Source organism: Thermothielavioides terrestris, chromosome 1 (genome assembly GCF_000226115.1).
Source record: "Thermothielavioides terrestris NRRL 8126 chromosome 1, complete sequence".
In the NCBI taxonomy this organism is placed as follows: domain Eukaryota; kingdom Fungi; phylum Ascomycota; class Sordariomycetes; order Sordariales; family Chaetomiaceae; genus Thermothielavioides; species Thermothielavioides terrestris.
Window position 1 is genome coordinate 4,173,665 of NC_016457.1, and position 12,846 is coordinate 4,186,510.

General features: G+C 61.1%; 2 protein-coding genes across 2 annotated transcripts; one reads left to right on the forward strand and one right to left on the reverse strand.

The window, feature by feature from the left end:
- Positions 1 to 401: 401 nt before the first annotated feature.
- Positions 402 to 6,875, reverse strand: THITE_2108312 (uncharacterized protein). The gene is made up of 3 exons (XM_003649568.1): positions 6,739 to 6,875; positions 1,205 to 6,581; positions 402 to 1,147 (listed from the first exon to the last, which is right to left on the reverse strand). The coding sequence occupies exons 2-3, from the start codon at positions 6,504 to 6,506 to the stop codon at positions 465 to 467; spliced, it is 5,985 nt and encodes a 1,994-aa protein (XP_003649616.1). The 5' UTR covers positions 6,507 to 6,581; positions 6,739 to 6,875; the 3' UTR covers positions 402 to 464.
- A 605-nt stretch (positions 6,876 to 7,480) lies between these two features.
- THITE_2108317 (uncharacterized protein) lies at positions 7,481 to 11,877 on the forward strand. Its single transcript, XM_003649569.1, has 3 exons — positions 7,481 to 11,019; positions 11,108 to 11,515; positions 11,593 to 11,877. The coding sequence occupies exons 1-3, from the start codon at positions 7,591 to 7,593 to the stop codon at positions 11,854 to 11,856; spliced, it is 4,101 nt and encodes a 1,366-aa protein (XP_003649617.1). The 5' UTR covers positions 7,481 to 7,590; the 3' UTR covers positions 11,857 to 11,877.
- Positions 11,878 to 12,846: the final 969 nt, after the last annotated feature.

Consider the following 12,846-nt stretch of genomic DNA (forward strand, 5'->3'; position numbering starts at 1 on the left):
TAGTTGTGTTGCGCCCCATGACTTCCTGCAGTGCATCTGAGAGCGAATTCGGGGTGACTCTTCCCCTGGTCTGGCTGCAACACAGCAAGCAAGACCCTTCACGAAACCATCAGACAAATTCAAAGAACCCCAATTCAATGAAGCATCCTGGACTTGTTGCCGAGCTCATGCATGATTTGCTCCTCTCCATTAAGGCAAGTTCATACAGCGTTGCGATAAATATACATCCAAAAAAACACAGTTTCCCCTTTCAAACCTTCCCAACCAAAACATCGCAGCCAAAACCGTCACCGCCTCTCGCTGGAGGCGGCAAGCACTCCTGGCCGAACACCCAGTGATTACAAATCTAACAATAATTATACAATCCCCCATCCATACATACGCCAACTCCCTCTCGTTTAGAATCATCCCACCCACTCAACCCCCCGCAAAAACAACACACCGCATGGAACCCCGGACCCGACTCACTGGCCCATAACATCCACATACCGCGCCGCCTTCCGCCCCTTCCTGGCCGCGCCGGGCTTCCTGGGCCCCGCAGCCCCCAACAAGTCATCGATACTGCTCGAGTTGCTCAGGCTGGTCGGCGGCCGCGGCGTGCCCGCGCCCGTGCCGGTGCCCGTGCTGCTGCCGCTGCCCGCTCCCAGCGGCGGGGCACTAGCCGTGCTGGTGTTGGACGCGGACCGCAGCATCGACACCGGCCCGGCCGGCGGCGGCGGCAGCGAGCCGCCTGCGGCGCCGGATGCCGGGAGGCTCGTGTCGGACGAGGAGGACGGGGGCGGGGGGCCGACGCTTGAGGAGCGCGCCGATGACCTCGGCGGCGGGGCGCTAGCGCGGCCTGCGTCTGGGCCTGAGCCTGAGCCGGGCGGAGGACCGGCAGAGCTGGCGCTGACGGACCGCGGGCTGGGGCCCTTGGGTGGCGGGGGCGTGGCTTTCTTGGTTGTGTCTTCGGGGCCGGCGTTCTTGTTGACCCAGCGCTTGAGTTCGGGGTCGTAGTAGAAGGAATTTGGCTCTCCTAGCTTGGCGCGGATCGGCTTGTTCGGAGCTGATGCATCTTGGGACGCCGAATCCTTCTTGGCGCCGCCGCCGAACCAGGATGTGAAGCCCCAGCCTTTCTTGGCTTGCTTGGCTGCTTCGGCGCGTTTGGCTGAGCTGGTGTTAGCGTGCTCTGTTATCCAAGTGCTTGCTTGTAAGATGGGCTTACCATCTTCCTCGGCCACCCTGCGGATCAACTCGGCGTTCTCCCGGTCCTTCTCCTCCTTGGTCTTCTCGGCGGGCTTCGGCATTGGGAAGTCATCCTCGTCGTCGTACATGATGCCCTTCTTCTTCGGCTTTGGCTTCGACTCTTCGCCAGAGTCAGCATCATCGTTGGATGACTCGGGCCCCGGCTCGTAAGACGGCGGTTCGTAGCCATACGGCTGGTACGAAGGCGGCTCATAGGAGCTGCCTCCAGAACCCTCATCAGAAGCACTGTTCTGCCCCTGTGCAGGCGGCTCGTCTGCTGTGAGCGAAGGTGGCTCGTACCCATAGGAAGGGGGTTGGCATCCAGACGGTTTAGGAGATTGACCAGGAGCGTCCGAAGCGCGGTCGGAGTTGGTTTCACCAACCGACATGCCGGGATAGCCAATAGTTTGAGGGGGAGCACTCGCGGGGGTTTGAGGCGGCGCTGACGTAGAGACTGTGCTGTACGGTGACTCCTGTGGTGCGCTATACCCGGCACTATAAGGCGTGTACGCCGCAGCCGGCGAAGCGCTCCTGACCGGGCTGTCCGAGCCCGCACGTTGTTCCAAAGACCGCCTGGGCAGCTCGAACGAGCCTCGGTTCAGATCGCTCGATGTCCGCTCCATCGATGACCGAGGTGCGTATGCCGAGGTCGAGGGTCTGCTGCTGGTGCCCGCGGGTTGAGCAGCCCCCGGCGCATAGCGAGATGCAGCCCTAGTTGGCGGCGCTGAAACCGGGACCGGGCCGTTAGGCAGAGGCGGTGGCACGCCGTAACTGGGCACTGCAGCGCCAAACGTCTCCAGATTGTTGGTCGAGGGCGACCGGCTGATGGTTGGGGTGCCCCCCGCGATGCGAGCAAACGGCCCAGACTCTGCCTCCCCTGTTGATCCTTGGCCAGACACTTCGTCGTCGCCGGCGACAAACTTGTTGAATCTGCTCCATACCGAGTCCGAGACCTTATTCATGCTCGGCTTGGGGATCCAGGAATTGGATTCCTCCTTGGGGGCCGACTTGAGGCGCCTCAAGAGGTCCTCAACAGCATTCTCCAGGATGGGATGGTGATACGGAGATCTCTTGGTCTGCGACGTGATTGCCGTTGCGATCGCATCACAATACTGTAAGGCCTTGTCCCTGAACCCGTACTCGGCCAATACCAAGGCATGTTGCAACTTGTAGGCCGCTAAGTGCGGGTTCGTGATGGGCACGCTGGAGCCTCCAGCAAGACTCTGGCCATACTCGTAGACCTCGCTTAGCAGGAGTGGCTCGATCTCCTTGGCGAATTGCTCGGCCTGCTTCTTGTGGTCCGATCCGACAAGCACAAAATGCGAGTTTGGGTCATCTAGGCCACCGAAGACGGTGTAGCTGCGAGCGAACATGAAGCAGATGTGGGCTGCCTCTGCTCTCCCATAGCCGGACAGCAATACGCCGAGCGAATTAATCGCCCGCACGTCATCGGAGCTCCTGTTGCTGAGGATCAAGCTGAGCGTCTCCCGCCACTTGTCGAGCCCTTCCATGGCATCCTTCGAAGGCCCAGATGCCGCATTTGTGGCCATGAGCTGCAGTCCGGCACGGGCGTGCACTGGCACGAGCTCATCGATGCTCTCCTCATGATTCCCAGCGAGTACCTCGTACAAAGCAGCAAGGGACTCATTGTTGTGGCCTGGGAAGTTCACCTCTTTCTTCACGAACTCTTGCGCAACCTGCTTGTACAGATTGGGCATGAGGGCGCCAGAAAGCAGGAGAGCGTGACCCCACAGGCGCTGGTCCACCGCTGCCCAGATAGCCTTTTCGGACTCGCCGGCAAGGAGATGCCGACGAATCTGCTCAACGGTAGAGGAGCTGACCCCGTCACCCTGTACACCGGTTGCCGGGGCGCCGCTGAGCCCGAGGGCGGCCGCGCCGTTCGTATAGGGCGCTGCGATTTCTGGGGGCTCAATGCCAGGTGACAAGATGTCCCGAACGGCCTTCTCGACAGTTGGGTTACCCTCCAGGACGCCGTCGTGCTCGACGAAGACGCGAAGTATCTTCCATAGAAGAACTCGCTCAATGGCGCGTTTGTCTTCATGAGATAGATGGGCAGGGGGAAACAAGGTCGACGGCAAACCCTGTTCCAAACTCTCGATGCCGGTGGTCAGCCAGGCAATGGTCTCTTTTTTCTTCGACTTGCCCTTCAGAGGGCCCGGGAACTTTGCCAGCCGCTCCTCCAAAGGAATGATGTCCTTGATGTTTTTGATCCTGACCTCCCCCGGACTGCGGACCACCGCGGGAATGCTTTGGTTCATTCCGTACCGCGGCACCTCCTTCGGGAACATTGTGACGAATGTCCCACCCACACCCCAAGAGATCAGAGGCGCACCTCGCCATCGCTGGAGCGGATCGTGTTCTCGACCATCTGTGGGAGGAATTACGTTGAGATTGAGGGAGGCACCCCTGGGACGGCGATGAGTTGGGGCGGCGGGGGCTGGGACGGGCGCGGATGTCACCATTGCAGCAGGATGCGCGGCAGCGGGATATGCTGTCGACCGCGGAGAAGTTGAATCGTTTACCGAAGACGGACGGGGAATTGGCTCGACGGGCTTCGCGCCCCGGTTGCCATACAATGCTCCAGGGGACTGCGTCTGCGAGCGGGCGGGTGGCGCGAAGTCATAAGGCGGCGCCAAAGGACTGTGGCTGGACGCGGCGCGCTTGGGAGGCGACAACATAGCCTGGCCTGGAAGAGCTGAAGGCGGGGGGGTTTGTCTCAATCCTTGGGGAGGCGGGGCGTATCTCGACACGGGTGGCGAGGTTGGCTGGGACGGCATAGCGCCCCCGGGCGATGGCTGCACCTGAGCCGGGGCTTCCTCTTCCTCAACTTCCCTCGTGGGCGGGAGGGATGGTACCCTCTGGAGCCGCAAGTCGTGCAGGGAACTGCTGCTTCGCCTCTCGGCCAGCACGCCGTCAGCATGGTCAACCTGTGCATGGGGTCGCGCACGCTCGTGGGACATCTCGAACTGCGCCAGTGGGCTGGAGGTACGAGGCTGGTGAGGCAAAATCGGCGGGCCCGGGGTTGTGGGAACCGGTACATAGCCACTGCTCGGTGGTCGTGACGCTGGCGGGGCGGGAGAATACCGGCTCGATGCCGGGGCGGGGACAGGGCCATTAGCATAGGGTGCCGAAGGCGGGGCGGGAGAGTAGCGGGTCGAGGCGGATGCAGGAACTGCAGGCGGGAGCCCGGGGCCGGTGCTTAAGGAAGCATAAGGGTTAACGCGCGGCGGAGCGACGAGGTCAGGAACACCTGCATCGGACTTGGGGGGCCCGTGGGTTCCAGGAGGCATCGGGTGGGATGTGACCGAAGGCGGAGCGGTCTGGGGTGGGAAGCCATAGGGAGCCGGTGGCGTCGGCGATGGGATGCTCTTCTGGCTTTGCCGGGAAGCAGGGCGCGGCTTGGTAGTGACGGGGAGTTCCTCGAAGAAGCTCTCGTGGGATGGCTTAGTTCGGGTCGACTGTCCTTGCGAAGAGTGGCTAGACCCCGGGCGGCCCGTAGCAGGCGCCGGGGCACTGGTCGGAGGGGACGGGTACGTCTGCATGCTTGCGCTCCGGGGTGGTGGCGGCACGGCGGCAGGCGACCTCGGTCCCGGGATGTTATTTTGGAGTGGCTGGGCACTCGCCCGCCTCTTGGGAGCCTTGACTACTTCCATGGGAAGATCGTACGGCGAGGTGTATCCGCCCTTGGACTTGTCCACGAAACTTTGTGCCTTGCTTTTCTCCTGAGGCGGAGGAGGAACACCATATCCATACTGTGCAGGTGCTGGTGGGGCAGTTGAAGGCACGGCGTAAGGGGTAGCCACAGGAGGCTGGACTGCCGGAACCGGTGCCGCGGGCAGATAAGAGTTTGCTGGCGTCGCAGGGGATGCTGCAGGAAGATAGCGTTTCGTCGTTGGCGTGGTCACCGTCGCCGTTTGATGGGGAGGCAGATATTGCCCAGTGACTGTGTGTCTGCTTGGGTCAGGAGCCGGCACAGACCCGAGAGTAGCCTGGGGTTTGGTTGGCTCCGCCTGTTCGGCCTCGGAGTCCTCGAGAAGGCCCTCATCATCGCTCCCAAGAAAAGCGGCTGCGTCCAGCTCCTTCGTGTCGGCCCCTTCCTCCGGAAGGAAATCCTCGTCTTCGTCCTCGGCAAACATTTCTTTCCACTTGGCATCCAGGTTCTCCCCCTCCTCTGCCCGCGGCTGACCGGTTGCATTTTCTGGGCTCTCTGGGGGCGGGACTGCGTTCTCTTTTGGCCGGGGGGCATCCACCTCAGTTTCTGATTCCTCGACAGTTTCCTCCAAAGGGGCGAAGCCAGTCCCCGAGGAACCCATGTTCATGGACTTCAGCACATCCATCGTAGACTTCCGTTCGACGGGCGGCGGCTGGAAGTCGTTCTGCTCGCCGGAATTTTGGTCGCGCACATTGCTGAAGAAGTCGTCGTCTTCCCCGGCCGCATCCTCGGCGAAAAGGTCGTGGCCATTTGCTGTTGAGTCTGTGTGGGGGTCATGATGCTGAGACGACGAGACCAGCGGGACCCCTTCCTCGAAGCGAGCCTCTGAAGCTTCCTCAGCTGTCGCCTTCAGATCACCGCCGATATACTGGTGCGCTGTAGAGCCATCTTTCATATCCTGTGAAACAGCATCGCGCCGCGAGCTTCCAGCGGCAGCATCGGGAAGTGCTCCGTGTTCTTGGCTCTCCTCTTGCTCGATCTCGCGCATCAGATCCTCGGCCTGGTTGAATGATATGGGCTGGTCCAGCGCATGCGGCGGCGCAGTCTCAACTTCGGTTTTGGACCCAGTGCCATCTTCCAAGGGAACCACGGGTGGGAAAGAGTTTGTCCGGTTGCTCTCAGGCATGAACTTGAACGGATCGGTGGTGGTGCGGGGGAGGCTCCATTCGGCATCGCCATCGTCATTCCAATTCACCTCATGCGGCACAGTCCGGGTGAAGGACATCGTGCTGAAGTGCTTTGAGGCCGTGCTTGACTCGCCCTGTGGCGCATTTCCTTCGTGTTCGGCAGCATCTCGCCGTTCAGCAGTCCTGACGGTGCCATCGGCCGGCGCATTGCTAGAGGCTGCCATCCGATCGTCGCCGGTGCCGTCCTCATGGAACCCAGCTTCAACCTGCTCACCAGACGCAGCCGGCTGCACTGGTGCTGTTATGACACCATTGTCATGTGGGGGAATTGGCGCGGCGTCGTCGGGCTCGCTTCGCGCCAGGTCGGCGAGCGAGTTTGGCATCGTGGCAGGATGCCATGACGGATTCGGCGCATCGGACATTGTGCTGGATGAATTAAGCGTGGCGCGAGGGGCCGTGGCAGAGGCGCCGCTGCGCTACGAAAAAGAAGAGAAATCCTAGAGAGCAAAAAGCCGGGTATCAGCAGCCCATTTCAAGGTCTGGCCAGGGGGTCAAAAAGTCGAGACGGGCACCGCGAGAAGAGCGCGTCGCCAGAACCGGGCCCCTGTCGCAGCTCCCAACAGGGGGGAAGGGACGGAAAATAAAATTGCATACTTATACAAGCACTAAACGACTGGCTAACATAAACGTCTAGCAGGAAGGCATTTTTACAGGGTTGGCGATGATGGCACTTCGAGCACTGACCGTGAAGTTTGAAAGTTGGCAACTTCGGAGATGGTGACGGAACGGCGGACGGGACTCGGAAGCGGCGCTGCGCATGGCGCAGCCAAAAGGGCAACGCTGGCCTTAGCAGATGCAGGTGCCAGGGCAGAAGCGCAGGAGGGCTGCAGGAGTTTGCGTTAACAGTGCTATTCTTATCGGCAGTGCCCCGTGTTAACGACTCCCAATTTCGCTGCTGCGAATGGCTATAAAGCTAGCGCTAAAGAGCTGAGTCCAGCAGTACCAGTTAACAAATAACAGAACACAGGAGTCTGGTATCGGCGTCATCAGATAATGCACCTCCGTTCCTCCAGATGCATTGGAGGGCGAGGACCCTTGTCACCAACATGACCTCTAGCCAGCAGTCGTCATGCAGTGCATCTCTGTTGGCAACTCTGGCAGTTTCATGCCGCAAGCACCCGCGCCTCTCATTGCACTGGCACTGCCATGTCGCGCCCTCTTCACAACGGCTGACCGGGCTTAACTGCACGGAATTTCAGGCACCTTTGGTTCCACGCTTTTTATAGCGCGAGATCTTCCTGTCATGCACGCACCGTGATCCGAGACAGCATCGAGGACTAGGCAGGCAAGCCCGGGAAGGAGCCGGCATCAACGGGTGGAAGTTTCTCTACGGGGCTAGAAAAGGAAGAGGCAGATTTAGATCCACGACTTGAATTTCCCACCGAATAGCTCCGTCCCTGCCCTGCGCTTGGTGTCGCGTTCGCCGAGGCCTCTGGCCATCGCGGGATGCCTCCCTCAACGTCTCGCCACCCTGCCAAGCCGCCAGACTCGCCGGTCGACGACTCCGACTCTGACCTCGAATTCGATCTTGAAGAGCTCGACCCCCAGGTTGCGGCGGGCAACGAACAACAGAATAGTGGAGGCTTGCTGGGACGGACACGCGACACTGCCGAGCACCAGCCCCCGACGAGAATTGCACTGCGCACGCTCCGCATGGGTGGGCTACGGCGCGGCGCTAAACGCAATGGATACGGCGAGCTGGGTCGCAGCCATGCCAGGGGCGACGAGGACACCGAAGCGTCGCTGAGGGACGGAGATGGCGGCGACCCACGCTATTCGGACGCCAGCGCCGCCGGCGGGGACGATGCGCCACTGCTCAGCGGGCGCAGACGGAGCGCCAGCAAACGCCGGCGGTCGTTCGCCAGCGATAGCTTGCGCAAAGTCGGCCTGCGGCTCCCCAGTTTCATGTCCTCGCCTGCCGCGGACCAGCGCGATCAAGACGACGACCTAGGGAAGGAGGAGGACGATCCGTCGTCATCGAGGCTGGTGGCCGTTGGCTCGTCCCAATCCACTCGCTTCCCGCCCAACATCGTGTCCAACGCCAAATACACGGCCTGGAGTTTCTTGCCTATCACGCTTTACAACGAGTTTTCCTTCTTTTTCAACATGTACTTTCTCCTGGTCGCTCTCTCCCAGGCGATTCCGGCACTCAGGATCGGCTACCTCTCGACATATATTGCTCCTCTGGCGTTCGTGCTGGTCATCACGTTGGGGAAGGAGGCCTATGACGATCTCGAGCGGCGGAGGCGAGACAACGAGGCCAATTCGGAGGAGTACACGGTTCTTCAGTTTAACGAGCCCGGGAAGGGGGCAAAAGGCGTTCGACCGAGGAAGAACATGAAGTCAACACACGTGCGGAGAGGATCGAAGCGCTATGTTTCGGAAAGAGATAGGCTCTCGGATATACAGGAGGAGGAAGAGCAGACTGAAGGCGACGGCCTCCGCCAGCGCCCGTCTTGGATTGTTTCGGAGACCAGCAAGAAGTCGCGGGATCTCAGAGTAGGCGACGTCCTGAAGCTGAGTAAAGGACATCGCGTGCCCGCCGATGTTGTCATCTTGAAGTGCCTGTCAAACGACCCGGCTGCGCACAAACAAGAGAGAGCGGCGGCGCTGCAAGAGGAGCCATTGCTCCTGGATCACGCAGCTGAGTCCGGAGAGGGCAGCTCCGTGGTTGAGCCCTACTCTGAGGACGGCGCTGCTGAAGGAGGCTCGAATGGAGAGACTTTTATCCGGACGGACCAGCTCGACGGCGAAACCGACTGGAAGCTGCGACTGGCGTCCCCCTTGTCGCAGAACCTCCCCACGGAGGAGCTGGTCCGCATGCGGGTGACGGGCGGAAAGCCGGACAAGAAAGTCAACGAGTTCATCGGCACTCTGGAACTACTGCCAACACGGCAGGATGCCATGGGCACCACCGCCTTCTCCAAAGATGACGGTCTCTCAAAGGCCGCGGCGCTCTCCATCGACAACACGGCATGGGCAAACACCGTCATCGCGTCGCATGCGACAACTTTGGCTGTTATTGTTTACACTGGGCCGCAGACGCGCTCTGCCCTATCCACGTCCCCGTCCCGTTCCAAGACCGGCCTTCTGGAATATGAAATCAATTCGCTCACCAAGATTCTCTGTTTTCTCACTCTCGCCCTCTCCATCATCCTGGTCGCCTTGGAAGGATTCAACAACACGACTGGCAACATTTGGTATGTCAAGATCATGAGGTTCCTGGTCCTCTTTTCAACGATCGTACCGATCAGTCTCCGCGTCAATCTGGACCTTGGGAAGAGTGTGTACTCTTGGTTTATCCAGAGGGACCCGGGCATCCCGGGAGCTGTTGTGCGGACCAGCACGATCCCCGAAGATCTGGGGCGAATCGAGTACCTGCTCAGCGACAAGACAGGAACCCTGACCCAGAATGAAATGGAAATGAAGAAGATCCACGTCGGAACTGTGTCCTACGGGAACGACGCCATGGACGAGGTCTCGGCCTATGTGAGGCAGGCTTTTCACTCGGCCCCGTCAGCCGACGACCTGACGCTTGCGACACCGTCGACATCGCTCTTGTCCTCCGCAAACGTCGGCGCCACTAGAACCCGCAGAGAAATCGGGTCTCGCGTTCGCGACGTTGTGCTCGCACTTGCTCTCTGTCACAACGTGACACCAACCACCGAGGAAGACGAGGACGGTCGCATGGTGAATTCATACCAGGCCAGCTCGCCCGACGAGATTGCCATTGTGCGGTGGACCGAGTCAGTCGGGCTGCGCCTGGCATCTCGAGACCGCAAGAGCATGGTGCTCGAGTCCACCGAGACGGGCCGGACCGTGGTCAAGGTCCGCATCTTGGATATCTTCCCCTTCACCTCGGATGGGAAGCGGATGGGCATCGTTGTGCAGTTCTACGAGAAGCTGCAGCCCGGCGTCCCCGGCCTCGACAGCGGCGAGATCTGGTTCTACCAGAAAGGCGCGGACACCGTCATGGGATCCATCGTCGCGGCCAATGACTGGCTGGACGAGGAAACGGCCAACATGGCGCGCGAAGGTCTCCGGACGCTCGTCGTGGGCAGAAGGCGGCTATCGACGGCCGAGTATCAGGAGTTCACCGCCAAGTATCAAGAGGCATCCCTGACAATCAGCGGCCGCGAGGCCGGTATGCAGGCCGTGGTGAGCCGGTACCTCGAGCACGACCTCGAGCTGCTCGGCGTCACGGGTGTCGAGGACAAGCTGCAGAAAGACGTCAAGCCGTCGCTGGAGCTGCTCCGCAACGCCGGCATCAAGATCTGGATGCTGACGGGCGACAAGGTGGAGACGGCACGCTGCGTGGCGGTCAGCTCCAAGCTGGTCGCCAGGGGACAGTACATCCACACGGTTGCCCAGCTGAGACGGAAAGACGCGGCGCAGGAAAACCTCGACCTGCTCCGGAGCAAGACCGACGCCTGCCTGCTGATCGACGGCGAGAGCCTCGGCATGTACCTGACGCACTACCGGGCCGAGTTCGTCTCGGCCGCGGTGCTGCTCCCGACCGTGGTCGCCTGCCGGTGCTCGCCGACGCAGAAGGCCGAGGTGGCGAAGCTGATCAAGGAGTACACCAAGAAGCGCGTGTGCTGCATCGGCGACGGCGGCAACGACGTGTCGATGATCCAGGCGGCCGACGTCGGCGTCGGCATCGTGGGCAAGGAGGGCCGGCAGGCCAGCCTCGCGGCCGACTTCTCCATCGAGCAGTTCCACCACCTGACCAAGCTTCTCGTGTGGCACGGCCGCAACAGCTACAAGCGCAGCGCTAAGCTGGCCCAGTTCGTCATCCACCGCGGCCTGATTATCGCCGTCTGCCAGACCATGTACAGCATTGCGCTTAAGTTTGAGCCTGAGGGTTTGTACAAGGTGTGTTTGCCTCACCCATCCCCATCCCTTTTGTCTATAAATAACAATGAGCGGTATTTGCTAAGTCCCAATTTTCTCCCCCATCTAGGACTGGCTCATGGTCGGCTACGCAACCGTGTATACGGCCGCGCCGGTGCTCTCGCTCGTGCTCGACAAGGACGTGGACGAGAACCTGGCCAACCTGTACCCGGAGCTCTACAAGGAGCTGACGTCGGGCCGCTCGCTGTCGTACCGCACCTTCTTCGTCTGGGTCTTCGTCTCGGTCTACCAGGGCTGCCTGATCCAGGGCCTGTCGCAGCTGCTCACCGAGGTCGACGGCCCGCGCATGGTCGCCGTCAGCTTCACCGCTCTCGTGCTCAACGAGCTGCTCATGGTCGCCATCGAGATCACCACCTGGCATTGGGTCATGATGGTCTCCATCGTCGGCACCTTCTTGATGTTTGTCGGCTCGGTTCCCTTCTTGGGCCGGTATTTCGACTTGGGGTTCTTGTTGACTGTGTGAGTATCCCGCAACCCTGTCTCTGTTTTCGTCAGAGTGGTTGTGGGGGAGTACAACGGCTAACCGCGGCGCAGGGGTTTCTATTGGCGGGTCGCTGCGATCATGGCTATGTCGCTGATTCCAACATACGCGGCCAAGGTTATTCAGCGGACCATGAAGCCGCCGTCGTATCGCAAGGTTCAGGGTTGACTCGGGAGGAATTATGGCGAGCATGGGTGGCGTTTGGAGCTGTGGAGTTTTACTTATTTGCCTTGCAACTAACGAGCGTTTTGGATGTACCCGTCCCCCCTGAAGTTGCCGATGTGTCCAGGTGCCTCCGTCTATTGTCTACACAATAAATTCTACAGCCTTTTTATAACCTTCCCGGTAGGTGCCGCCCTCACATCTTCAGGACCAGCCAGTCCTCTTCCAGGGCCGGGTATTTCCTCTTCAGGTCGCCAATGACGCCCTTAACTGGGCCCTGTAACTCCTTCCCAGCGCCCCATACCTTGGCGCCGGCGTAGTGCGCGATGAAACCGTCGGGTCCGGAGATGATGAGCAGGTTCTTGCCACCCGCCACGCGGTTTTTCTTGCTATCCTCGCACCGGCACTGTTCGGCGCCTGTGCCCGCCGGCGCGTCCCTGTCGCCAGATGTCACCAGCCTCTTGGCAGAGTGGTAGGTGCAGGCGTCGGAGTTGACCGAGTCGACAGGCGAGGGCGCCGCGCTGCTGGCCGGGCTTGCACTGTTCGCCCACAGCCGCCACCACGCCGGCCCGCCCGCTCCGCTCGATGCTGACGTCGCCACCCCTGTCGACCGCACGACGGTCGCGGCGTCGATGAATGAGCTTTCCTCGTCCACGGTGCACGAGTACGTGAACCGACCCGCGTACTTCCGCCGGAACTCCTCCAGCAGCGCAACCACCGCACCCGTCTGCTTCTCCTCACCGCCACGCCCCTCCCCTTCTCGGCCCCCGCAACCCACACAGTCCTCACGCCGGCGATTCGCCCAGATGACCTCCATCTCCACCCCGGGCCTGTCCATCAGCGCCCTGGCAGCCTGCAGCGCAGGCGCAATGCCCGTGCCGCCCGCCAGAAACACCACCTTCCTCCCCCTCCCCGCTCCTCCCTTTCCCTTCCCCTCCTCCTCGACCACCCCTTCCCCCCCACCAACCCCAACCCCAGCGCGGGCGCACAAGTCAAACCCCAACCGCGGGCCCCTCAACTCCACTGTCTCCCCGACCCGAAGCCGGGCGAGATAGCCCGACACCTCGCCGCGCTCCATCCGGCGCACATACAGCCGCACCTTGCCATCATAATCATCATCATCATCATGGCTGCCATCCAGCCCA